At 46.9% G+C, this 27,921-nt stretch overlaps 1 protein-coding gene across 1 annotated transcript in view; it reads right to left on the bottom strand.

Annotated features, from left to right (window-relative positions):
• LOC127580788 (N-fatty-acyl-amino acid synthase/hydrolase PM20D1-like) overlaps nt 1–26,616 on the bottom strand; it is a 91,760-nt gene extending 65,144 nt beyond the window's left edge. The window contains exons 1-4 of the mRNA XM_052034676.1: nt 26,099–26,616; nt 14,810–15,042; nt 7,862–7,948; nt 3,094–3,227 (exon numbers count right to left, since the gene is read on the bottom strand). Of these exons, the coding sequence (XP_051890636.1) occupies nt 3,094–3,227; nt 7,862–7,948; nt 14,810–15,042; nt 26,099–26,501 (857 nt within the window). The 5' untranslated portion in view covers nt 26,502–26,616. The remainder of the gene's footprint in view (nt 1–3,093; nt 3,228–7,861; nt 7,949–14,809; nt 15,043–26,098) is intronic.
• Nucleotides 26,617–27,921: the final 1,305 nt, after the last annotated feature.

The following is a 27,921-nucleotide window of genomic DNA, read 5'->3' as shown; positions in this document are numbered from 1 at the left end:
CTGCCTCAGGAGAGCAGCTGACATAATCAAAGACCCCACCCATCCCAGATATTCTCTCTTCTCCCCCCTCCCATTGGGCAGAAGATACAAAAGCTTGAAAGCACGTACCACCAGGCTCTAGGACAGCTTCTGCCTCACTGTTATAAGATCTTGAACGGTCCCCTAGTATGATAAAGATGAACTCCAGACCTCACAGTCTACCTCGTGATAGCCCTTGCACCATCTTGTCTACCTGCACTGCATGCTCTCTGTAACGTAATACTATATTCTGCATTCTGTTATTGTTTGTCCCATTGTACTACCTTTGTGTACTTATGTTTTGGAATGATCTGTCTGGATGGCATGCAAAACAAAGTTTTTCACTAGATTGTGGTACAAGTTACAATAATGGACCAATTACCTATTACACAGGAATGTTTTGATTCTGGAACACACTGCCTGAGTGGGTGTTGGAGATTGAGACTCGTAACATTTAAAAAGCACTGGAATTGCTGAGGCCTACAAAGTACAGGTTGGTAAAAGGGATGAGGGTAGATAGATACTTGATGACATGGACGGTGAACTAATGTGCCCGTTTCTGTATAAAAAGGTGAGGGGAAGGGGTGGAGCGTCAGCAGGCGACAGGTGGATCCAGGTGAGGAGGGGTGAGAGGCAGATGGAGGAGCGGGGAGTGGAGGTAGCGACAGAGGCCGGGAGGTGAGAGGTGGGGCTGCAGATTGTGGAATCTGATAGGAGAGGAAGGTGGAGCCTGGAACCAAATGAGGGGGGTGGGGAGGGCAGATGGGAACAGAGGGGATTTGGTGTGTGGGTGATGGGCAGATGCAGAGGATGGGGAAGGGGAAAGGGACACGGTGGTGAGGGCCAGGTAGATCAGGAGGGGAGAGAAGGAAGGGACAGAGGGGAAGCGGTTACTGGACGTGTCTTGTGACTCCAGTTGATGCAGTTAGCTTTTTCTGACATCAACTATGGTGTAAGGCTTATAGAATTGCAGAGGATGCCATGTCTCTTGTACAACCATTCCAGTCCCATTATCCCACACTTTCCCTGCAGCCCGACAGAATATACTATCCTTTTTGAAAAGTAAATGTAAACAAGAAGCGCTGGAGATATTCAACAGGTCAGGCAGCAGCTGGGGAAACAGAAACAGACTTTACGTTTCGGGTTGATGAACTTGCATCCGTAGTGGGAAATAAAATGTTAGAAAAAAAAAACTTTAAGCTGAAGAGTAAGAAAGACGTGGTGAGGACAAAAGGGAAGACTTCTTGGGCCTTGGAACAAAAATCAATCTGCTGGAGGAACTCAGAGGGTCGAGCAGCATCTGTTGGGGGGGGAAAGGAACAGAGGCTGGGAGGTGATCTGTGTGTAGAGGAACAGTACATATTCTGCCTGGGTAGTTTACAACCCAACGGCATGAGCATTGGATTCTCTAACTTCAGGTAACCCGCTCCCCTCTGCCCCGTTTCTCTCTCCTCCTGATCTCACCAGTTCCTCCTACACCCACCGCCCCCCCCCCATCACCGTTTCCTTCCCCTCCCCCACACCATCTGCCCATCGCCCACACACCCCTCCCACTGGGTCCCCTCCCCCCCAACTGTTCCCATCTGCTCTCCCCATCTCCATTATTTGGGTCCACGCTGCACCTTCCTCTCCCATCAGATTCCACCATCTGCAGCCCTTTATTGCCTGCACCCATCACCTCCCGGCCCTCGATGTCTCTGCTCCCCCCTCCTCCATCTGCCTATCACCCCTCCTCACCTGGATCCACCTATCACCTGCCAGCTCTTGCTCCATCCCCTCCCTTCACATAGACATAGAACAGGACAGCACAGGAACAGGCCCTTCGGCCCACAACGTCTGTGCCAAACACGGTGCCAAATGAAACTAATCCCTTCTGCCTGCACATGATCCACATCCCTCCACTCCCGGCATATTCATGTGTCTATTGGGAAGCCTCTTGAATGCCACTATCGTATCTGCTTCCACCACTACCGCTGGCAGCACATTCCAGGCACCCACCGCTCTCTGTGTAAAAAAAAACTTAACCCACGCATCCCTTTTAGACTCTTCCCCTCTCACCTTAAAGCTACGCCCTCCGGTATTCAACATTTCTACCCTGGGAAAAAGATCATAGCTGTCGACCCTGTCTCATAATTTTATAAACCTCTATCAGGTCTCCCCTCACCCTCCGATGCTCCAAAGGAAACAATCTAAGTTTGTCCAACCTCTCACAGAACATTACAGCACAGTTCAGGCCCTTCGGCCCACAATGTTGTGCTGACATTTTATCCTGCTCTAAGATCTATCTAACCCTTCCCTCCCACATAGCCCCCCATTTCTCTATCATTCATGTGTGTATCTAAGAGCATCTTAAATGTCCCTAATGTATCTGCCCCCACAACCTCTGCCAGCAGTGCGTTCCATGCACCCACCACCCTGTGTAAAAAAACTTACCCCTGACATCCCCCTTATACCTACCTCCAATCACGTTAAAATTATGTCCCCTCGTGTTAGCCATTGTCGCCCTGGGAAAAGAAGTCTCTGACTGTCCACTTGATTTATGCCTCTTATCATGTTGTACATCTCTCCTTATTGCTGATACTGTCTAAACTTTTGCTGAACCCTCTCCAAAGCCTCCACATCCTTCCTGTAATGGGCTGACCAGAACTGCACACAATACTAAAAAGTGAGGCCTAACCAAGGATTTATACAACTGCGTCATGACTTCCTGACTCTTATACTCTAAGCATCTAGCAATGAAGGCAAGCACTTCATATGCCTACTTTACCACTGTATCTACTCGCATTGCCGTGTACAGTGAGGTATGGACTTGGACCCCAAGATCACACCTTTTTATACTGCTATCTCCCGTCCATCTTTCAGTCCAGATGAAGGGTCATGACCTGAAACGCCGACTGTCCACTTCCCTTCACGGATGCTGCCTGACCCGCTGAGTTCCCCCAGCAGATTGCGTGTTGCTCCAGATTCCAGCATCTGCAGTCTCCTGTGTTTCCTGCCTGCTTCTGTGCTGAAAGACTCGATGATTCAACGTATGCAGCTGAAGACTCTGCTGATGGAAAGGGCTGTGGTACTTACATTGCAACCTGTTTCTCCAGTTCTGGTATTATTCCATCGAAGATTGCCGAACCCTCATCCAGGAGGTAGGCGAGCTTCACTCCTCTGGACTCCAGGACCGCAGCAATGTTCCTGGCACCACTGTTCCCTCCGACCTGCACATCAGGAGAGAAGAAAGGCAATGCATTTATGTAGCACCTTTCACAACCAGCCAATATTGAATTGTAGTTGAGAGGAAAGACAAGTATCACAAGCTCCAACAAGCAGCAAATTAATAATATGAAAACAAACTACCACAGATTCTGGAAAGCTGAAGTGGATACAGAAAAGGCTGCAAGTACTCAGCCAACCAGGCAGCATTGCTGGAGGACAGACATCTGATTAACTTTTCAAGCCAGCAATGGAATGTCCAAAAGGAACCGTTTTGTGAGCAGATTTACGTGCTGTTGACTGTGGGCGTAACATTGCCCAGACCCCTGGTCTTCTTTGAAATCATGTTATGGCAGTTTTTATGGTTATTTGAGAGAGAAAATTCAGCCCCAGTTTAACATCTCAGTTGAAAGGTGCAAGGCAACACCTCTTCCAAACTGCACTGACAAGTCCTGGATCTTTTGCTCCAATCTTGGGAGCTGAGCCTTCTGTGTCGAACCAGGTGAATCACCTAGAGGCAGAAGTTTGCTTTGGGGGAGGTTGCAAACTGGGGATCAATCGGATCAAAATTCAGTTCCATTGATTGGGCGGTGCAGTGCTGCAGCAGTTAGTACTGCTGCCTTACAGCTCCAGCGTCCTGGGTTTACGGTCAAGTTTATTATCATGGACAGACACACCCAGGGTATAAATGCCATGAAAATTAGCTTTTTGCAGCAGCAGCACAGTACATAAGTTAACAAACTTAAGTTAACATAAATTATGCATAACTTACATGACAAAATAAACAAAAAATAACATAACATTAGTGCAAGTTGAGCGAAATATAGTCGGAGGTAGAATTAGGGTGCTTTCTGTGAAGCATTTGCACATTCTCTCCATAACCTTGCTTTCCCTGGCTCCGATTTCCTCCCATATCCCAATGACAAGCTGGTAATTACCCCTTAGTGTAGGTTAGTGGCAAAACATATCAAAGTGAGAGAGAGATCAAGTTGTAGGGGTGCATGGGAATAAGGAGATGGGGAATGGTACTGATGGGGAACGCTCCCCTGGAAGATGGAATGGACCCAATGGCTGCCTTCTGTGTTGCTATGAGGTGAGACTGTAATGAGTTGGATCTTTGGAGGTAGAGTGTTATGGACAGCCTTGTTTGCTACATGAGAAATCTCTATCCCTCTGTCCCTAAACCATTTCCCAACTCTTTCAGTGAGGATTCTTTGTGCTGTACAATATGCAAGGTTTTAATGCCTGTTAACCTTGCCTGCAAATCCCTGCATTTGCTTGTAAGATCAGATGTCTTTAATAGTCAGATGTACATCGAAACACACAGGGAAATGCATCTTTTGGGTAGAGTGTTCTGGGGGCTGCCCGCAAAGTGTCGCCATGTTTCCGGCGCCAACATAGCATGTCCACAACTTCCTAACCCGTACGTCTTTAGAATGTGGGAGGAAACCGGAGCACCCGGAGGAAACCCACGCAGACACACAGGGAGAACGTACAAACTCCTTACAGACAGTGGCTGGAATTGAACCTGGGTCGCTGGCGCTGTAAAGTGTTACGCTAACCACTGCACTACCGCGCCTGCCTTGTGTTTCAAATGGTAGCATCCCGTGTAGGGTTAACATGGTAACAGTGGTATTTATTTTTCAGTTTTTTAAGTTGGATTTCCAGTAAGATGTTTAGAAACCAAATATACACACTAATTCCATTCAACAGCAGCAACAGGCACTTAAACTTTACCCCTGCTGAGAGGGTAGGGTAAGATAGTAAGATCTGTTGCTTTTTGAGAGTCTTTGGGACTTCCGACAGTGTAGTGTAGTGGTTAGCGCAACGCTATTACAGTGCCAGTGACCTGGGTTCGATACTGGCTGCTGTCTGCAAGGAGTTTGTATGTTCTCCCTGGGTCTGCGTGGGTTTCCTTCGGGTGCTCCCGTTTCCTCCCACATTCCAAAGACGTACGGGTTAGGAAGTTGTCGGCATGCTATGTTGGCACCAGAAGCGTGGCGACACTTGCGGGCTGCCCCCAGAACACTCTACGCAAAAGGTGCATTTCACTATGTGTTTTGATGTACTTGACTAATAAATATATCTTAAATCTTAATTGACATTGAAATAATCTACCTCACCCATTGAAGAGTCTGCAGCAAAAGTGACGAGCACTGCTGATTCCATAGGTCCTGACTGTTATTTGTTAGTATCACGAGACACATTTTTTATTAGTCTGGGATTCAGACTCAGCTGGAGTTGGTGAATTGCCATTGCTGCACTGTGCTCTACACTTGCTGCGCAGCAAGGAATTCTCCACGGAACAGCTTTTCAAAGCCTGTTAATGACTCGCAGTTATAGCAAGTGCCATGTCAAAGTGCTTGGTTTCTAACGAACCATTTTGGCAGCGCAATCACTGTTATTGTGTGGACAAATAAAATGAATCATTAAGCAAAATGATCTGTGTTTTTTTGACAATAGTTTAGGAAGTGCAGTTAGCCAGGACACAGAAATCCCCCTGTTTGGAAAAGTCCCATGTGAATTTCTTTGCCCAGGAAACAGACATTATTCCACCACTTCTTGGCCGACCTCTCTCCATCTTGAATGACACAGACGGTATCCAAAGAAACATTAACGCCTTTCTTCACCTTACTTGTACCTTCTGACCTATACTGGTACCCAGGTAAACACTGCTTCCATTTAAATTATTTTCCTGGTTTTCCAATCCCTCCAGGGTCTCTCTGTTTCTCCAATCCTATAACCCCAAGATATCTTCACTCTTCAAATTCCAGCCTCTAATTATCCCTGAATGTAATGCTCCACTATTGGTGGCCATGCCTTATAGAGCAATACAGCATATATACAGGCCCTTCGGCCCAACCAGTCCATGCCAGCCACATTGTCTACCCATCAAGCCCCAATTTCTTGCATTTGACCCATATCCCTCCAAGCCCCGCCCCTCCATGTACCTATCCAAGTGCTTCTTAAATGATATTATTGTACCTGCCTCAACTACTTCCTCTGGCAGCTCGTTCCATATACTCACCACCCTCTGTGTGAAAATAAATGCCCCTCAGTGCCCTTTTAAATCTTTCCCATCTCACCCTAAACCTATGCCCCCTAGTTTTGCACTCCCCTCCCCCAGTTAAAAGACTGATACCTTATCTACACCTCTCATAATTTTAAACATTTCTATAAGGTCGCTCCTCATTCTCCTACGTTCCAAGGAATAAAGACCTAACCTGGCCAACCTCTCCCTGTAACTCAGGCCCTCTAGCCCTGGCAACATCCTTGTAAATTTTTTTCTACACCCTTTCCAGTTTAACCACGTCTTTCATACAACAGGGTGACCAAAACTGTACACAGTGCTCTAAGTGAGGCCTCAACAACGACTTGTACAGCTGCAACCTAATGTCCCAGCTCCTACACTCAATACCCTGACTGATGAAGGCCAGTATGCCTTCATCGATTTTGCTCCCAAGTTTGGGAATCCACCTCCTAAACCTCTTCGCCTCTCTTCCTTCATTCAAGTCATTCCTTAAGCTGCTTCTTTAAACTTTACTTATTTACCTTAACATCTCCTTTCATGGCTCAGGATCAAACTTCTATTTGATAACACTTGTGTGAGGTGGCTTGGTATGTCTTTGTGCCGCTTCAGATACCTTTATAAATGGAAGTTATTCTTCTTGTAGCCATGGAGTTATGGTGTCATACAGCATGGAAACAAACCCTTTCACCTACCGAGTCTGGGGTGACCATCGAACACCCATTTACACTAATCCCATTGCACCCTTGCAACACTTCCACCAATTCCCCCAGATTCTACTGCCCACCTACACACAAGGGGCATTGACAGGGGCCAATTCACCTACCAACCTACGTGTCTTTGGGATGTGGGAGGAAACTGGAGCACCTGGAGGAAACACACAAGGTCACAGACAGCACCTAAAATCAGGATCGAACCTGGGCTGCTGGAGCAGGAGGTACAGAAACCTGAAGTCCCACACCACCAGGTTCAAGAACAGCTACTTCCCTTCAACCATTCAGTTCTTAAACCAACCTGCACAACCCTAATCACTAGAGTTTAGCAACACTATGACCACTTTGCACTAAAATGGACATTTTTTTGTCCCAATTGTGTTCTTTCTTGTAAAAGTTGTGTATGTTTTTCTTGTGAATGCTGCTTATATGATGCAATGTACCTGTGATGCTGCTTCAAGTTTTTGTTTGCAGCTGTGCATACATGTACTTGTGTACGTGACAATAAACTCAACATTGACTCAATCTGAGAGGCAGCAACTCTATTGCCTCAAGCCTTCTCCTTTTTTCTTCCTTGTTCACTGCGTGGGAAACCTGCCTTGTGATTGGTGGTTCGGCTGACACGATGAGACCTTTCTACTGGTTGCCAGGGATCCCCCTGAACTTGCACACAAATCCATCCTGCAGAGAACGTTAGCTTTCTCAGGGTATTGGCAAACAATATCACATTTCCACCTTGCAATATCCAGACAATTAAATATAAAACTATTAGAATGTCATTAAGACCATTAGAACATCTTTAAACACAAAGCACCCAAAGAATAAATACACTGATGTAATTAAAGGCTGGTTTGGACAGCGTGGCGATCTATAACTTCAACTCTTGACTTCGACTCACCTCCTCATCATGTCCTAACCCAATGTAAAACGATCGATGTGGTTTGTAGCCTCGTTTCAAAAGAAATTCCAAGCCTTGGAGAATTCCCTAGGGGAAATAAAGACCACACATGTTAGAACGAGGTTTCCACTAAATATCTTTCAGTCAAATTGTTAGTTTTGATAACTAAGTCAATGGAATGATTCACAATTGAGTGTGAGTGACAACGTTTCTCTTGTACCAGGGAGTGCTAGTCCACAGAATAAATGGTCATTTTTAAGCCACTTGCTCCAAACTCAGATTTTTAATATTCTTGTTTTCTCCCACTGAACGTCAAACCCCTTGCAGATGAAATAGGTCTCTGCTTTCACTGAGGCTCTTGGCAGACATGGTTACACTTGAACTATTTTTGCTCCACAAGGAAAAGTTTCCCAGTCATTCCCTGTTTAAGTTTCTGCCTTAAAACTCTGACTAACCAGGGCAAATTGCTCTTTTTCTTTTACGACTCTTCATAATACTGCCTTTGGAGAACAAATCTCTTAACTCCCACATGCACCTTGGACCCTAAGGTTATCCCAGTGTGTGGTGCCATGCTGTCACATATTGCATTGCCTCTGCCTTTCCTGTTCTGCTGTGGGAAAAGCCAAGAGTTTTCCCACAAGAATAGTGAGCCGCTGTAAGTATTGTCAGCGCACTCGAAATCACAGTGACTGATACACGGGAGCAAGTGAATCAGGCAAGCCTGCAAGAACAATACAAGCCTCTTAAATGGACCTCTTATATGATAAAGATGAACTCTTGATCTCTCAGTCTACCTCGTTGTGGCCCTTGCACTTTAGCTGCACTGTCTCTGTAACTGTAACACTATATTCTGCATTGTTTTTCCTTTGGTTCTACCCCAATGTACTTATGTATGATCTGTCTGGATGGCATGCAAACAAAAGCTTTTCACTGCAACTTGGTACATGGGACAATAATAAACCAATTACCTATTACCAAACTGATTTGAATGCAAAGGTTTCAACTACAATGCAGGAATGGTAGTGGCCTCACAACAACATTTTCCAGTATGGAGATATCCTGATAAAGAGGCGGGAGCAGTGGTCAGCCATACAGCCTCCTGATCCTGCTCTGCTATCCATTATCCTGGTAGATCTGACTTTGTCCTCAGCTCTACTTTCCGGTCTGTTTCCCCATTACCCTTTACTGCCCAAAAGTCCAAAGTTCTCTCCATCTCAGCCTTGAATATCTTCAACGGTTTGGCATCCGCAGCTCTCGCAGGTAGAAAATGCCAAAGATTCACAAAGATTTAGAGTGGCACAGTAGCACAGCTGATTGAGCTGCTGCCTCACAGCTCCAGAGACCCCAGGTTCAATCCTGACCTCCGGTGCTGTCTGTGTGGAGTCTGTATGTTCTCTCTGTCAATGTGCGGGTTTCCTTCTGGTCCACATCCCAAATACGTGCAGGATAATTGGTCACTAAGAATTACGTGTAGTTGATTCTGGGAAGAGTTGACGTGAAGGTGTGGAGAATGTAAATTATCAGTGAGGTTTAGTGCAAATGGGTACTTGATGGTCAGCAGAGATTCAGTGGGCCAATGAGGCAGTTTCTACACTCTATGACAACCATCCGAGAGAAGAAAACCCTCCTTATCTCCATCTCTATTGCTGACTGCTCATCCCAATTCCGCACTCCCTCGTTCTCAACCTCCCCCACACCCCCCCACTGGAACATCTCAGAAACAATCTCGGGGGGGGGGGGGGGGGGGGTGGTGGTGGGCGGAGGTCAGTGCACTGGAGACAGAGTTGATAACCATGCAGATGTCAGGGAGGCTGTACCCTTCCTTACTCATCTCTCACCCACCAGTTTCCAACCCCGGGGCAGGAGAAGCTAATAAAACCTTGACTGAGTCACAATTTGGGTTTTGGAAGAACTCTTAAAAACAAGCATTCGTGAAAAATCTCTCACACATCAGGTAAAAGCTGATGATTCGCACAATCTAATATTTTATTGCACATTCATCACAATCCTGGTTCCAACTCAGCCACATTGTTATAGATTTACAGTGCGAAATACCAGTCTACTGTACCTGCAGCAAATCTTTGCAAAGCTTTATCCAGTTAGTTCATCTCCCTGGATCTGATGGACATTTTCTCCCTTTAAATATTCATGTCATTCCTTATTATAGAGTCACAGAGCAATACAGCACGGATACAGTCCATGCTGACCACTGTGCCCACCCACCTAGTCCCAATTTCCTGCATTCGGCCCAAATCCCTCCATGTACCTATCCAAGTGCTTCTTAAATGATACTATTGTACCTGCCTCACCCACTTCCTCTGGCAGCTCGTTCCATGTACTCACCACCCTCTGCATGAAAAGGTTGCCCCCTCAGGTCCCTTTTGAATCTTTTGCCTCTCACCCTAAACCTATGCCTCCTAGTTTTGGACTCCCCTACCCTGGGGAAAAGACTTACCATCCACCTTTATCTATGCCTCTCATGATTTTTAAACACTTTTATAAGGTCGCCCCTCATTCTTCTACGTTACGAGGAATAAAGACACAGCCTGGCCAACCTCTCCCTATACCTCAGGCCCTCTCGTCCTGGCAACATCCTCGTAAATCTTCCCTGCACTCTTTCCAGTTTAACCATGTATTTTCTAATAATAGGGCGACCAAAACTGTACACTGTACTCCAAGTGCGGCCTCACCAACGACTTGTACAACTGCAACTTATTATTGAAATTGCATTTACCACTTTTGCACTACTAATGGTAGTGCATTACTAATGGTAGCAACTTCCTGTGTCTGAATTTTTGGCCAATAATTTTCTACCTGTCGATTTCGACTGCCAATCAATCTGCTACTGAAAGCAGTTGCTCCTTGTTTACTCCGTTTAAGACTCTTTGAACTTCAACTTCATCTATTCCAGGGCAGGTTAATGCAAACACCCTGTAGTCTCTCTTCTATGCCCTACTCCACAAAATTGTTCATCAGGTGTTACCACGTTCTGCCACAGCAGCGTATTGGCTGGGTTTCCGTTCATTCCCCTGGTTTCACTGAACCATGCATAATTCTGCACAAAGCAACTGATGACTGACAGCAGATTCTGCCCAGCAGATAAATTGCTGACAGCACATCCTGCAGGCTCAATAAGAATGCCAGAACCAACTGGCCTTAGGCTGGTATTTACAGTGATAGCTTTCACTTACTGCATAAAATAACCTCCGCACAAACGGCCGATAATTCTCCTTCCAATGAGACTTGCTGCACTGATTGACAGTTTGCTCACTTTTTTCACCACTGCCTTGGCTTGGAACTGCAGTGTTACTGCAGCTATGTTTCATTGTTCTCAATGTCTCTGAGTTAAACAAAGCTTCTTGTCTGCTGGTAAGAATTCAGCATAATGTGCCTTTATATTAGAGGCATACAGTAAACCTCTAAACATCTGATGTCTGACCATTCGGAAACCCTGAAGGCTTGGCATCTGACTCACATATTTCCCTGTACTCACTGGGGCACCGGTTCTTGTGCTGCCTTTCTGTAGGTGGAGGGATAGGTGGAGGGACGGATCATGTCACGGAGGCCAGGAGTCTGCAGAAGGACTTGGACAGGTTGGGAGAGAGTGGGCAAAGAAGTGGCAGACGGAATACTGTGCAAGGAAGTGTGGGGTGATGCACTTTAGTAGAAGGAATGAAGGCATGAACTATTTTCTAAATGGGGAGCGAATTCAGAAGTCAGAGGTGCAAAGGGACTTGAGAGTCCTAGTGCAGGATTCACTGAAGGTTAACTTGCAGGTTGAGTCGGTAGTAAGGAAGGCAAATGCAATGCTAACATTCATTTCAAGAGGACTAGAATATAAAAGCAAGGATGTAATGCTGAGTCTTTATAAGGCATTGGTCAGACCACATTTGGAACATTGTGAGCAATTTTGGGCTCTATGGAAGGATGTGCTGGCCCTGGAGAGGGTCCAGAGGAGGTTCACAAGCATGATCCTGGGAGTGAAAGGCTTAACATACAAGGAGTGTTTGATGTCTCTGGGCCTGTACTCAGTGGAGTTCAGAAGGATGGGGGGGGGGGGGGGGGGGGGATCTCATTGAAACCTACCGGATACTGAAAGGCCTGGATAGAGTGGATGTGGAGAGAATGTTTTCATTAGCAGGAAAGTCCAGGACCAGAGGGCACAGCCTCAGAATAAAGCGCCATCCCTTTAGAACTGAGATGAGGAGGAATGTCTTTAGCCAGAGGGTGGTGAATCTGTGGAATTTGTTGCCACAGAAGGCTGTGGGGGCCAATTCATTGGGTGTATTTAAGGCAGAAATCGATAGGTTCTTGATTGGTAAGGGGGCTAGGGGTTAACAGGGAGGAGGTGAGAGAATGGGGTTGAAAAGAAAAACCAGCCACGATTGAACAGCAGAGCAAACACACCGGGTCAAATGGCCTGATTCTGCTCTTATCACCTTATGGTCTTTTAATTTACTGCAGCCCTAGTTCCCACACTCCACTGACATTGATCGGGCCTTGCCTCCTACACTCCTTTCAAACACACTATAGCCCTGGTTCCTGTACTTCCTTTCAAAGTACCTGGTCCCTGTGCTCACTGCAGCCCCTCCAACACTTCCTTCCAACATACCGGAACCCTGCTTCTTGCACTCACTTTAAACTCATGGTGACCCTGGTTCCCATCCCCTCTTTAAACTCATCAGGTTCACTGGGAATTATAATACTGCATCACATCTAAAAACTTAAAAGCGCATTGTGAGATTAATAGAAATAACATTCAATATTCTGGAAAATCTGCTGGCCCAGTATCAATGTCCAAGGTGTGTTGGATTATTGGAGATTTACTGTACTTGTTGGAACTGGGCAGCTGATCCAGTTACACACAAAACGCTGGAGGAACTCAGCGGGTCAGGTAGCATCTGTGGAGGGAAATGGACAGTCGAGGTTTCGGGTCGAGACCCTTCATCAGGACTGGAAAGGTAGAGGGGAGAGAGTTGGGGGGGGGGGGGGGAAGGGGTGGAGCAAGAGCTGGCAGGTGATAGGTGGATCCAGGTGGGGGGGGCAGGAATAGGCTCAGAGGCTGGGAGGTGATAGGTGGAAGTGACAAAGGGCTGGAGCTGATAGGAGAGGAAAGTGCTTGGAATAAAGGGAGGGCGATGGGGAAGGGAACCAGTGGGAGGAGTGTGTGGGTGATGGGCAGATGGAGAGTGGGGGACGGGAGAGACAGTAGTGAGGGCCAGGTAGATCAGGAGGGGAGAGAAAAGAGAAAAGGGACAGAGGGGAACCGGTTACTGGACGTCTCTTGTGACTCCAGTTGATGCAGTTAGCTTTTTCTGACATCAACTATGGTGTAAGGCTTATAGAATTGCAGAGGATGCCATGTCTCTTGTACAATCCATTCCAGTCCCATTATCCCACACTTTCCCTGCAGCCCGACAATCCTTTTTGAAGAGTAAATATAAACAAAAGAGTGCTTGAGATATTCAACAGGTCAGGCAGCAGCCGAGGAGAGAGAAACAGACTTTATGTTTCAGGTTGATGAACTCACATCTGTAGTGGAAGAAAAATGTTAAACAAAAACAAGCTTTAAGCTGCAGAGTGAGGAAGATGTGGTGAGAAAGGAAATACTTCTTGGGCCTTGGAACAAAAAACAATCTGCAGGAGGAACTCAGCGGATTGAGCAGGGGGGGAAAGGAACTGTTGATGTTTCGGATCGAGACCCTGCATCGGGACCAAGAGTGGAGAGGGGAGATGGCCTGCACAAAGAGGAGAGGGGGAGGGGTAAGACAGGGGTCAGTAGGTAGAAGGTGAACTAAGGAGGTGTAAAGGATGATGGGCAGTTGGTGTCAGGTGGAGCAAGGGGAGGGTAAAGGTGGAGACATCTCCTAGAGGGTGATAAGTGGAGATACAATGGCTACCAGTGATATTTGCTCCCAATTCCATCATCTGAAGTCTCTTGTGCCTCCATCTCTTGGCTCTTCTTAGTGAAGGTCATCAAAGCTGCAATGTTAACTTTGTTTCTCTCTCCACAGATGCTGCCTGACCTGCTGAGTATTTCTAGCATTTTTGGTTTTTATTTCAGATTTTCAGCAGCTGCACGTTTTTTTGCTTTTTGATTCCTTGTGTAATCCCTCATTGACCCTGTTCCCACCAATCCCACATGTCAACACCACTCACTGTGTTAAAAAAACACTCCCCTCCCTCTATATCTCAGTAGTATCTACAGGAGGCACTGCCTCAGGAAGGCAACATCCATCATCAAAGATACCCACCATCCGGGCCGTGCCATCTTCTCGCAGCTACCATCGGGCAGGAGGTACAGAAGCCTGAAGTCCCACACCACCAGGTTCAGGAACAGCTACTTCCCTTCAACTATTTTGTTCTTGAACCAACCGGCACAGCCCTAAGTTGTGGGCATGCTATGTTGGCGCCGGAAGCGTGGCGACACTTGCGGCTGCCCCCAGAACACTCTACGCAAAAGATGCATTTCACTGTGTGTTTGGATGTACGTGTGACTAGTAAAGAGATCATATCATATCTTAATCACTAGAGTTTAGCAACACTATGACCACTTTGCACTAAAATGGACTTTGTTTTTTGTTTGTTATAATTGTGTTCTTCCTTGTAAAAATGTGCTTACTTTATGTTTTTCTTGTGAATGCTGCTTATCTGATGCCATGTGCCTGTGATGCTGCTACAAGTAAGTTTTTCATTGCACCTGTACATACATGTACTTGTGCATATGAAAATAAGCTCGACTTCGATGGTATTGACTTTGATATCTTTTGCCCCTCATGTTCTACATTCTGTAGTAGAAAATTTCATGGCCTCAATACCCTCCTGTGTTCAAGTGGTTCTATAGTTGCATAATCCCCATACAATTGTGTTGTCAAAGTAATGGATGCTTCACACCACATGATTTAAGCAGGCAAAACTAACTGAAGGAAAAGCTTTCAGAAACAATACCATAACAGATGACTTGTCATCCAAGCTGCCCCGTCCGTACAAGTAGCCATCGTGCTGCTCCGCAGAGAATGGTGGGAACTCCCACTCTGCTTCTACTGCAGGAACCACATCCAGGTGGGCGGTTAGAATGTATGGCTGGAGGGAGCTGTTTGACCCGTAGACAGTGAACAGGTGACTGTAGTTGGCGATAATCTCATGGCGCACAAGGCTCGAGGAAAACACAGTTGGAAAGACTGCAAAGACACAAGGAACAGAGTCAAAGTTGGAGGCAAAACTGGCTCAGAAGTTCATATCTGACCCATTGTAGACAGGATATTGGAGTCTGAGCAGGCACGGTAGCATAGTGGTTAGCATAATGCTTTACAGTGCCAGCAACCTGGATTCAATTCCAGCCACTGTCTGTAAGGAGTTTGTATGTTCTCCCCGTGTCTGCGTGGGTTTCCTCCGGGTGCTCCAGTTTCCTCCCACATTCCAAAGACATACGGGTTAGGAAGTTGTGGGCACGCTATGTTGGCGCTGGAAGCATGGCGACACTTGCGGGCTGCCCCCAGCACACTCTAGGCAAAACGATGCATTTCACTGTGTGTTTCGATGTACACGTGACTAATAAAGATATCTTATCTTAAAGAGGTGTAGACTCATACAGTATGGGGAAAGGCCCTTCAGCTCATCAAGTCCATGCGCTCCATCAACCACCCATTTGTACTAATTACACATTAGTCATATTTTATTCTCCCCACATTCCCATCGATTCCCCCCAGATTTTACCACTCACCCACACAACGTACAGCGGCCAAGTTAACTGACCAATCTGTACATCTGGGACGTGGAAGGAAACTAGAGAACCCGGGGGAAACCCATCTGGTCACAGGGAGAACATGCAAACTCCGCACAGACAGCACCCGAGGTCAGGATTGAGCCAGGGTCTCTGGCACTGTGGGACAGTGGCTCTACCAGCTGCGCCACTGTGGAACAAGTGGATCACGTGATTGTGGAATTTGCGGGATTCCATCTTCTGGGAATTTTTTTCCATAAAAAGAGGTGGCTGCCGGTGTTTACAAAGCTTTGAGAAAGGAATGGGAGGGAGGGAGGAGGGAGAGGAGAAAGGGAGTGAAAGGAAAGAGGGTGCGAGAAAGATTGAGGGCGAGAGGAGGTAAAGGAGTGATGAACACAAGGGAAGGAGGGAGAGGAGGAGTGTGTGAGAGGACTGAGGGGCAGAAGGAGAGGGAGGACAGGTGTAGGAGAGAGGGAGAGTGAAAGAGTGAGAAGGAGATAGAGAGAGGGAGAGGAAGACAATCACTGGGGGGAGGGGGAAAGGGAGGGGAATGGGGGGGGGGGAAGGTGGGGAGAAAGGGTAGACCAGGAGGGGAGGGAGGGGAGGGGGAGAGTGAATGGAATGTAGAGGAGTAGGGGGAACTAAGGGAGAGAAGGTGAGAGGACGAGAGGGGGAGTGAGGGACCTGGAGGGAGACTGTGGCTGAGAGAGGGAGTGAGGCAAGTGGAGAAAAATAACATTACACTTCACGCATACACTTGACAGACCAAATGTAGCCTCAGGACAGGTTACATGAACACGATCCAATGTTTCTGAGCTGCCCTCGAGAACTTAATTCAACCACACTGCACCGGCCCAGCTGGCTCCAGCACTTGGGCCTGACAACTCTATACCTGGTAAATCCACTTCCTTTCGTTTGACTCTGCTTGTTATTTAAATTGTTGGCCCATAATACAGATATGATTCAGTACAGCAACCTGATCAAGGGAAATGCTTGCAGATGGAAATGATCTGATAACAGAGGGCTCCACTCTAAAAATGCATTTCCTCTTCCAGATTTCAATTGTATTCTGACAGGGAACTTCCCACTGTGGTTCGTCAATTTGTTTCAAGTGAAAGTAGTTTATTCTGATGCTCATCTGTTGGTAGTGGCAGGAATTGCTACAATAATGAAAGGTAAACTAACTCTTATCACACAACATGCTTCTCTCCTCTGCTGCCATTCAGATCCCCCTATTAACATCTCCACTGTGATCTAACAAGTCTTCACCAGCTGACAGCACGACCACTTGTGCTTTTCAGCTTCTCTGGCTCTCCGCCCTCTGGTTCTCTCCACCGTTCTCTGCAGCTTAAAACAAGCTCATTTTCCACCTTGCTCTGTTGGCATGCTAACTCTGTTTTTTTCTCTGCAATGTAGCCTGACCCAGGGTATTGCCAGCATTTTGCCTTTCTGTTTTTGTCATCGGGGAGTGGTTCCAATTATGTTAGGAACAGATACCATCTACTAGCTAAAATAATTTATTTCCCTAATTGTGAAGCTTTACTGGTTGTCGCAGAGGAACAAAAACCTGGCCAACTAGCATAACCAATTAAGGGTATGTCCTCTGAATTCTGTTTGTCAGGGAACCTTGAACATCACACCAGGCTGCACAACAGATCATAGAACAGTACAGCACAGGAGCAGGCCCTTCAGCCGATGATGTGTCAAACTAATTAAACTGGCAATTAAATGTCTAACTAAACTAATCCCTTCTGCCTGCACAATGTCCACATCCCTCCATTCTCTGCACACCCATGTGCCTCTCTTAGAGCCTCTTAAATGCCCCTATCGTATCTGTCTCCACCACCACCCCTAGCAGCACATACCAGGCTAGCGTAGCGGTTAGCGCGACGCTATTACAGCGCCAGCGATCGGGGTTCGATTCCCGTCGCTGGCTGTAAGGAGCTTGTACGTTCTCCCCGTGTCTGCGTGGGTTTCCTCCGGGTGCTCCGGTTTCCTCCCACATTCCAAAGACGTACGGGTAGGTTAATTTGGGTTTGAAATGGGCGGCGTGGACTCGTTGGGCCGGAAGGGCCTGTGACCACACTGTAAATAAAATTTTAAAAATTTAAATTAAAAAAAAACTTTCCCCGATTGTAAGATCCTTACTCATTTTCAAAGGACAGGATCGGAAAAACTTAGAGTAGGCCATTCAGCCCATGACAGCCATGCACTGCTCATGGATAATTATCTTCTCAGAATTTTCGATTCATAAAGTAATACAGCACAGAAACAGGCCCTTTTGCTCAACATATCCCTGCCAACCATTAACCACCTGTTCACACGAATCTCATTTTATTCTTCTCACATTCCCATCAACTTCCTCGCTAGTTCTACAGCTCACCTACACATTGAGATGATTTACAGCGGCCAATTAACCTACCAACCTGCACATGTTTGGGACGTGGGAGGAAACTGGAACACCTGGGGGAAAGCCATGGTCACAGGGAGGGCGTGCAAACTCCACACAGACAGAGATTGAGATTGAACCCAGGTCACTGGAGCTGTAAAGCAGCAGCTTTAATAGCTGTGGCACTGTGCCGCCCATTTAGTTTCTGCCAAATTGTGCGTCTTCACATGGATTTGGTTAGAAACACCAATGAAAAATTTACTTCCTAGTATAGAAACAGTGCCATTTGGGTTAGATATGAAGATTATTGAATTAAGATCAAGAAGAGATTTCAATTATTTTTGAACGTGAAATCCCAGATGAGGATAAAGGTGGAATGCATGTTTAGAGTATTGCATTCGATGATAGAGAAATAAATGCCTGAAAGGACAGACGAGGTAAAGAAGTTATATGCATATTTGCTTTCATCATTCAGAGTGTTGAGTGTAAATAGATTGGGAAGTTATGTTGCAACTGTATAAAACTTTGTTTAGACCACACTTGCAGTAGTTCTGTGTGCAGTTCTGGCCACTGCATTACAGGAAGCATGTGGAAGCTCTGAAGAAGGTGCAGAGGTTCACCAGGATGTTGCCTGGATTAGAGAGTATTAGCTACAAGGATAGAACATAGAACAGTACAGCACAGGAAAAGGCCCTTCAGCTCATGATGTTGTGCCAAACTAATTAAGCTAGCAATTAGCTGCCCAACTAAACTAATCCCTTCTGCCTACACAATGTCCACATCCCTCCATTCTCTGCACATTCATGTGCCTGTCTAAGAGCCTCTTAAATGCCTTTGTCGTATTTGCCTCCACCACCACCCCTGGCAGTGCCTTCCAGGCACCCAACACTCTAAAAAAAAAACTTGCCCCACACATCTCCTTTGAATTTACCCTCTATCACCTTAAATGCATGTCCTCTGATATTAGATATTTTAACCCTGGGGAAAAGGATACTGGCTGTCTACCCTATCTATGCCTCTCATAATCTGATAAACTTCTATCAGGTCTTCCCACAGCCTCCGTTCTTCTAGAGAAAACAACCCACGTTCATCCTTATAGCATATGCCCCCAATGCAGGCAGCATCCTAGTAAACCTCTTCTGCACCCTCTCCAAAGCCTCTACTTCCCTCCTATAACTGGGGTGACCAGAACAATGCAATACTCCAGATGGGGCCTAACTAGAGTTTTATAAAGGTGCAACATAACTTCCCAACTCTTGAATTCAATGCCTCGACTAATGAAGGCAAGCATGCCATATGCCTTCTTTACCACCCTATCAACCTGTGTAGCCACTTTCAGGGAGCTATGGACTTGGACCCCAAGATCCCTCTGTACATCAACACTGTGAAGGACCCTGCCCTACTGTGTACTGTCCCTTTACATTTGATCTCCCAAAGTGCAACACCTCACATTTGGCCGGATTAAGCTTCACCTGCCATTTCACCACCCATCTCTGCAACTGATCTAAATCCTGCTGTATCCTTTGACACTCTTCTATACTATCCATAACACCATGAATCATTGTATCATCTGCAAACTTACTAACCCACCCATCCACGTTTCTATCCAAGTCATTATTATATATCATAAACAGCAGAGGTCCCAGTACAGATCCCTGTGGAACACCACTGGTCATGGACCTCCAGCCAGAATAAGTCCCATTGACCTCTACCTTCCATGGGCAAGCCAATTTTGAATCCAAATGGCAAAGTCACGCGGATCCCACGCATCTTAACCTTCTGGATGAGCCTCCCACGAGGGACCTTGTTAAATGCCTTACTAAAATCCACACAGACAACATCCACAGCTCTACCTTCATCACCTCCTCAAAAAACTAATCAAGTTAGGAAGACATGCCCCACACAAAGCCAAGCTAACTGTCCCTAATTAGGCCATGGTTTTCCAAATGCTCATAATTCCTATCCCTAAGAATCCTCTCCAATAGCTTCCCTACCACTTCCAGGGAGAATCCTGGAAACTATAAACTGGAGACTCAATATAGTTTCCAGGATGATCCCTATTTCCTTTCTTGAACAGAAGGACATTAGCTACTTGCCAGTCCTCCAGGACCTCACTTGTGGCTAGAGGACACAAAGATCTTAGTCAAGGCCCCAGCAATCTCATCTCTCAATAACCTGGGGTATATCCCATCAGAATCTTATCCACCGTAACATTCTTCAAGAAACTGAAAACTACCTCTTTCTTTATCTCTAATTGCCCCAGCATGTTAGCACACTTCACACTGATCTCACGATCCATGTCCTTCTTCTTGGTAAATACCAATGCAAAGTACTCAAATCTGCAATGTCCTTTTTCTGAGAAACATTCTGTTTTGAGTTACACTCACAGGAAATTACTTGTCTAAGTGACAAAACAAATTTGCAAATTTCAAACAATTTCAGCATGCTGGCAACTCTAGAGTTTGAAGCTCTGGTACAATGTTACAGATATTATTAAAGTGGCAGATTCTGAACAACTTCCTCTTCCTCATACCCTGCTCAATGTCAGCCACAGAAACAGAAAAGAACTCTTAGATTAGCAACATATTTATTCAAATCTTTATTGAATGTTGCCATTGAACATGTACACATCCACATGCTAACGTGTGCATTTGGGTGTATGTATGTTTGCATTACTGTTTGGGTGTGTGTGTTTCTGCATGTGCAAATGTGTGTGTATGTGCGTGCACACACATTTCTCATTGTTTGAACCAAGTTCTTCACAGAAACAATGTGAAAATCCTCAATTTCGTAACTGGCTTGTTGGGGGGCAGAAGCAGATGAGACAGGCTCTACAAATTAGAGTTTTATTCAGAAATAAAATCCTTAAATATCTAACAAGTTTCATTCCCTTAATCCCCCATGAGATTTAATGTACAAAACATTGGAGTGTTACATTACATTAATTACAACAGTTGTAGAATGCAGACATTGTAGAGAGGATTGCCCATCAATTCTCCTTGAACTAGATGGTTCACTGGCCTATTTCAGAAGACAGTTGAGAGTTAACCACATTGGTGGATCAAGCTAGACAAGGATAGCGCATCTCCTTGTCTGAAGGACATTAGTGAACCAAATTGTTCTTTTGTCGCACTCCTGTGGTTCCACGGTTAATGATCCTTGCTTTTACTACAATGTTTCATCCTGGATACATCACGGCTTGGTACAGCAACTGCTCTGCCCGTGACTGCAAAAAAACTGCAGAGAGTTGTGGACACAGCTCAGCACATCATGAAAACCAGCCTCCCCTCCATGGACTCTTTACACTTTTCACTGCCTTAGTAAAACGGCCAACAAAATCAAAGACCCCCACCCCAGACAATCTTTCGTCTCCCCCCTCCCATTGGGCAGAAGATACAAAAGCCTGAAAGCACGTACCACCAGGCTCAAGGACAGCTTCCAATCTGCTGTCATAAGACTATTGAACAGTCCCTAGTATGATAAAATGGGACTCTTGACCTCAATCTACCTCATTATGGTCTTGCACCTTATTGTCTGCCTGCACTTTCTCTGTAACTGTAACACTATTCTGCATCGTTTCCCTTGTACTACCTCAGCATACTATTGTAATGAAATGATCTGTATGGATGGCATGCACAGCAAGTTTTTCCACTGTACCTCAATTCCAAATTCCAGATGTATTTAATTAACTGGACAGATGTTCCCTAGCTGAGATCAGGATCTTTAGTTCAAGCATCTGATTACTTTCTTCTAAACAAAACCACATCCCTCCTATACGCAAGTAAAATACAGATTAAAACCTTAACTAAAATTCAGCTAGCATAAAATCTACAAACTTTCTTTTTAAAACTAGAAGATAAAGGCAGGAGAAGCCATTTACTATCTCATCGTTATTCTATTGAAAGAGATCTAGTCATCTTCCCCTGCAATATGCAATTCTTTCCTTAAGCAGTTCCAGTTTTTGACTCACAGGGTGGGACTGGGGAGCCTTCGTGAGCTAAGTGTGGCAAAGAGCCCGCTGTGCCAAGCTGTGTGAAGAACCAAAGTGTCACGAGGTGCTGAGGTTCTACCTGTCCCTGGTGTTGTGAAGAATGGGCCTAGACTCGATGTTGTTTAATGTTCCACTTAGTTAGACATGTCCTTTGTAGAAAACTGCCTGCAGAAAAACACATTTGACCACAAGTTGCTCGAGCAGTAAGCACGAGATGCTCTGTACACATCGCAGGAGAAGGACAAGATGGATCCTGTGGGACTATTCCCCTGACCAGATGGTCAAAACTATGTGGCAGAACACCTCATCACCAGAACTCACCAACAAGCACCAAGACCTTGCTTGGCTGTCCGTGAGAGCACCCCTCCCTGCACGGTTAGAGTCTCCCCCCCCAGTGCACACTGCTCTCAAGATGGCTGATGAGGATGAGGTGATCATCCACCTCTGTGGGGTGGGCATTTGCGAAGAAGGTCTGGAAAAGGAGAGTCATACTGCACAGATACAGGCCCTTTGGCCCAACCAGTCCATGCCAACCACCGTGCCCACCCAGCTAGTCCCAATTTCCTGCATTCAGTCCATGTGCCCCCCCAAGCCCCACCCCTCCATGTACTGATCCAAGTATTTCTTAAACGATACAGTTCTACCTGCCTCAACCACTTCCTCTGGCAGCTTGTTCCATGTACTCTGCATGAAAAAGTTGCCCTCAAGTCCCTTTTAAATCTTTCCCCTCTCACCCTAAACCTATGCCCCCTAGTTTTGGACCCCCCTACCCTGGGAAAAGACTGCTACCATCCACCTTATCTGAGGCCCTCATGATCTTATATACCTCTAAGATCACCCCTCATTCTCCAACACTCCAAGGAATAAAGACCTAGCCTGGCCAACCTCTCCCTATAACTCAGGCCCTCTGGTCCTGACAACATCCTCGTAAATCTTTTTTGCACTCTTCCTGGTTTAACCACATCTTTCCTATAACAGGGCAACCAAAACAGTACACAGTACTCCAAGTGCAGCCTCACCAACGACTTGTACAACTGCAACATAATGTCCCAACTCCTATACTCAGTGACCTGACTGATGAAGGCCAGCGTGCTAAATACCTTTTTCACCACTCTGTCTACCTGTGGTGTCGCTTTCAACAAACTATGAACTTGAAGTAGAATTTCATTCAAAGCAGCTGCATTACAAAGGACTCTCCAATCTTTGGGCTGTTTCTAGGGACACATACTGAGGCTGACATCAAGTGCTGCTGGAAGATCATCAGCTCAAGGGAATGGCAGATGGAGTCTAACTTGGAAAAGCGTGAGGTGTTGCATTTTGGTCAGTTAAACCAGAGCGGGTCTTAACATAGTAAGTGGTAGGACCCTGGAGAACAGACAGAGCCTTGGAAGCATAGACACAAGTAGACAGATTGGTGAAGGGGGTGTTTGACACACTTACCTTCATCAGTCAGGATACTGAGGACAGCAGTTGGGACATTATGTTACAATTGTACATGTGAAACCACAAGGAGCCTTGTGTGCAGTTCTGGTCACACTGCTACAGAAAGGACCTCTAAGCAGGAAAGGGTGCAGAAAGGATTCACCAGAATGTTACTTCTAGGTGATAGGACTGTATCTGAGGTTCTTAAATGAGGCTTTATAAGGCGTTGATCAGACCATATTCGGAATATAGTGAGCAATTTTGCACCCTTCATCTAAGGAAAAAAGTACTGGCCCTGGAGAGGGTCCAGAGGAGGTTTACAAGAATAATCCCAGGAATGAAAGGGTTAAGATATGAGGAGTATTAGGTGGCTCTGGGCCTGCAGTCACTGGGGTTTAGAAGGTTGTGGGGGGGTGGGGGGGGGGTCGAAAACAGATTGAAACCTACTGAATATTGAAAGGCCTGGATGGAGTGGACGTGGAGAAGATGTTTCCAGTAGTGGCAGAGTCTAGGACTAGAATAGAGGGCCTCAGAATAGAGGGTCGTCTTTTTAGAACGGATGAGGAGGAATTTCTTTAGCCAGAGGGTGGTGAATCTGTGGAATTCATTGCCACAGACGGCTGCAGAGGCCAAGTCATTGGGTGTATTTAAAGTGGAGGTTGATAGGTTCTTGATTAGTAAGGGCGTCAAAGGTCACAAGGAGAAGGCAGGAGAATGGGGTCGAGAGGGAAAAATAAATCAGCCATGATCGAATGGCGGGGCAGACTTGATGGGCCGAATGGCCTAATTCTGCTCCATGTCTTATGATCTATTTTCACCCCTGAAGTCATACATTGACCAGGCAGACAAGCCTGGAGTCACATACAGGTCAGACTGCAAGACGATGACAGATATCCTTCCCTGAAGGACATTAGTGAAAGAGGTGGGGTTTTCCAGAAATCCAATGGTTACAAGGTCACCAACAGAGGAAACAGCTTCAATTCCAGGTCCCTGTTTCACTATACCCCTCCTCCTCTTTATACTGGCCATCTCCTCTCCAATCTCAGTCCTGATGCAGGGTCTTGACACTACACATTAACCAGCCCTCTCCCTTTCCAGACACTACCTGACTCGCTGAGTTCCTCCAGCAGTTTGTTTATTGCTCCAGATTCCAGCATCTGTCATCTCTTGTGGCTTTCTCTCACCCACTGCCCTTCTCTATAATTAATATACAACTCCTCCCCCCAAAGTTCAAAGGATAGGGACACAAGAGACTGCAGATGCTGGAATCTGGAGCAACAAACAATCTGCTGGAGGAACTCAGCGGGTCGAGCAGCATCTATGGGTGGGGGGGCGGGGGGTGAAGGAATCGTCAACATTTCAGGTGGAGACCCTGCATCAGGACTGAGTAGAGGGGAGGTGACCAATATAAAGAGAAGGGAAGGGGTTGAGATTGGAATAAGATACGATATCTTTATCAGTCACATGTACATCGAAACACACAGTGAAATACATCTTTGCGTCAAGTGTTCTGGAGGCAACCCGCAAGTGTTGCCACGCTTCCGGCACCAGCATAGCATGCCCACAACTTCCTAACCCATATGTCTTTGGAATGTGGGAGGAAACCGGAGCACCCGGAGGAAACCCACGCAGACACGGGGAGAACATACAAACTCCTTACAGACAGTGGCCGGAATTGAACCCGGGTCGCTGGCGCTGTAATAGCGTTACGCTAACCGTACAAGATGATTGGTAGACTCGGGGGGTGGGGGGGGTACCAGATGATGGGCAGGTTGTGTCAGGTCAGGGAGGGGAGAGCGAGTGAAGTTGGGAGACAGGAAGGTGGATGATAGAGGGAGGCAGACTGAGGAAAAAAATGACAGGCAGACAGTGAGGTGGGGAGGAGGGGAGGGTGAAGTTTGGAGACAGCAGCTGGAGGGAGATAAGCACGAACACAAAGTACTCCTAGTGTTGGAATCAGATATGCAAAGGAGGTGGAAACTACTGGGGGCAAAGGTGGCTGGCAGGTAGAAAAAGAAACAAATGGAGGAGGGAGGGGGCTGTATGGGAAAGGGGACAAAAATAGAGGACCCGAGGATTGGGAGGAGGGAGGGGGGGGGGCGGCAGGGGGACAGAGGGAGTGGGTGGCGAAGGAGTGGGGAAAAAAAACCACCTGCTGGCAGAATGAGGTGTTTTTCCTCCAGTCTGGGTTGGGCCTCACCCTGGCAGTGGAGAAGGCCAAGAGTGGACGGGTCAGTGTGGGAATGGGAAGGGGAGTTGAGATGGCCTGGAGCTCAGGACGACCACTACAGACACAGCAAGACAGGCGCCAGTCACCTCAGGGCTCCTGTCTCACCACTCGGCCCCTCCCCTCCTTAGACCGACCATCTCCCCTCTCAGCCCTGATGCAGGGTCTCGACCTGAAACGCCACCCATCCCTATTGCCCCCCCCCCACACACACACACACACAGATGCTGTTCCTCCAGAAGTTTGTTGCTCTCGATTCCAGCATCCGCTGTCTCCGTATTACCCACAGCCACTCCCCCCGCCCAGTGTGAGTGAATTAATCTTTTACCTCCTTCCCCCCTCCCAAAAGTTCAGAGGCTGCTGAGGGACAGAAGATGCTGCAACCCCTCATCTCCCACCAACAACACAGAACAAGTCGAGTTGTCAAGAGGGTGGACAAGCGGAGAGAGAGAGAGAGAGAGAGGCGCGGTGGGGGAGAGAGGTACCTGCGGGTAGATAGTGGCCGAACTCCCGCAGGGCGGAGGTGTTGAAGTCGGACTCGCTCCAGGATATAGTGGCAATCCGCAGGGCCCCCTTGAAAGCATCCAGCATGTGGCTCCTCTCGCTCAGGCTGAAGTTAGCGGCGAGGGCTGCGCGTTGACCGGCCGCCCGCTGCTGCTTGGGGTGAAACGTGTAGGTCCTGATCAACAGGGCGCCCAGGAAGATCAGCAATAGCGAGAACAACACCAGCGCGACCAGCGCCGTGGTCTTCGCTCTGGCTTTTGCAGCCTTCATGTCTTTCTGTCCCGGCCGTGGCATCAACACACCGGCTGTGGTTCCCGCGGGGCGAAGTTCCGACCAAACGCGTGAGACCGCCTGGCATTTTATATAAGGCATTCGCACATCCATTCTACAACGCCCCGAGCTGCCTCGGCCAATGAACTGTGTTCTGCTCTACTAAAGATAGCAGGCTCAGACTCACCGGATAGTGACAGCAGGGAGGGAGGCCAATCGCCCCTCGAGTGCGAGGGGTGGAGACACGGAGAGATTAGATTTCTTTATTAGTCACATGTACATCGAAACACACAGTGAAATGCACCTTTCGCGTAGAGTGTTCTGGGGGGCAGCCCGCAAGTGTTGCCAAGCTTCTGGCGCCAACATAGCACGCCCGTAACTTCCTAACCCGTACGTCTTTGCAATGTGGGGGGAAACCGGAGCACCCGGAGGGAACCCACGCAGACACGGGGAGAGCCTACAAACTCCTTACAGACAGCGGCCAGAATTGAACCCGGGTCGCTGGCGCTGTAATAGCGTTACGCTACACAAGAGTCTGCAGATGCCGTTTGTTGCTCGATGCAGGGGTGACCCAGCAGGTCCCACTCCCCATCGCCCTGCAAATCCCCCTTAAATATTGTCAATATGGGATTGGGGTAGCACCCCAGGGAGCCCGGTGATTTTTTTATATAAAAAGGTAACACTAATTATTGATCCGTACACGAATGTAAAGGTTTGCACTGATTTATTGTTGTATGTAGTTTGTTTTTTATGATGAATAAAGTTTATTTTGGAAAAAAATCCCTTTGGATCCCCATCCAGTTCCCCTTCGAACTTGCTATTGAGTCTGTCTCCCCCACCTCCCCTCACTGCATTTAAATTAAAGAAAAGTTTCTCCTCTTGTTACTTTGGGAGTTACAGTGGAGCTGGTGCCTTGTTGTTCCAATTGTTCCAGTGGCCTGGGTTCAACCCTTACCTCAGGTGCTGACTGTGTGGAGTTTGCATGTTCTCCCTGTGACTTTTTTAATACAAAACAAACTTTATTCATAATAAAAAATATATATATACACACACAAGAATAAACAGTGCAAAACATTTACTTTCATGGACAATACTTCCAGTAGTGTTAACTTACTTTTTAAAACCCATAACACCACTGCCTGGGGTGACACACCAATACAATATTTACAATATTTAAGGGGCTTCCCCAGCCGACCCAGCCCCTCCATGTCCAGTAGTGGAAGAACACCAGACTGTGGTCCTACCCAACAGACCCTTTGCATTGGCTGCACCCAGCTTCAGTGCGTCCCTCAGCACGGACTCCCGCAGCCTGGAATGTGCCAGTCGACATCATTCCCTTACAGACGTCTCGCTGTGCTGGGACACCAACAAGTCTCGGGCAGACCAAAGGATGTCTTTCACCAAGTTGATGACCTTCCAGCAGCAGTTGACGTCCACCTCTGTGTGTGTCCCTGGGAACAGCCCGTAGATCAGAGAGTCCTCTGTTACTTGTAGGTTTCCTCCAGTTTCTCCCCATTACATCCCAGGTTGGTGG

The sequence above is a fragment of the Pristis pectinata genome, chromosome 20 (genome assembly GCF_009764475.1).
Source record: "Pristis pectinata isolate sPriPec2 chromosome 20, sPriPec2.1.pri, whole genome shotgun sequence".
Taxonomy (NCBI): Eukaryota; Metazoa; Chordata; class Chondrichthyes; order Rhinopristiformes; family Pristidae; genus Pristis; species Pristis pectinata.
This window is presented reverse-complemented; position numbering and strand designations above follow the sequence as displayed.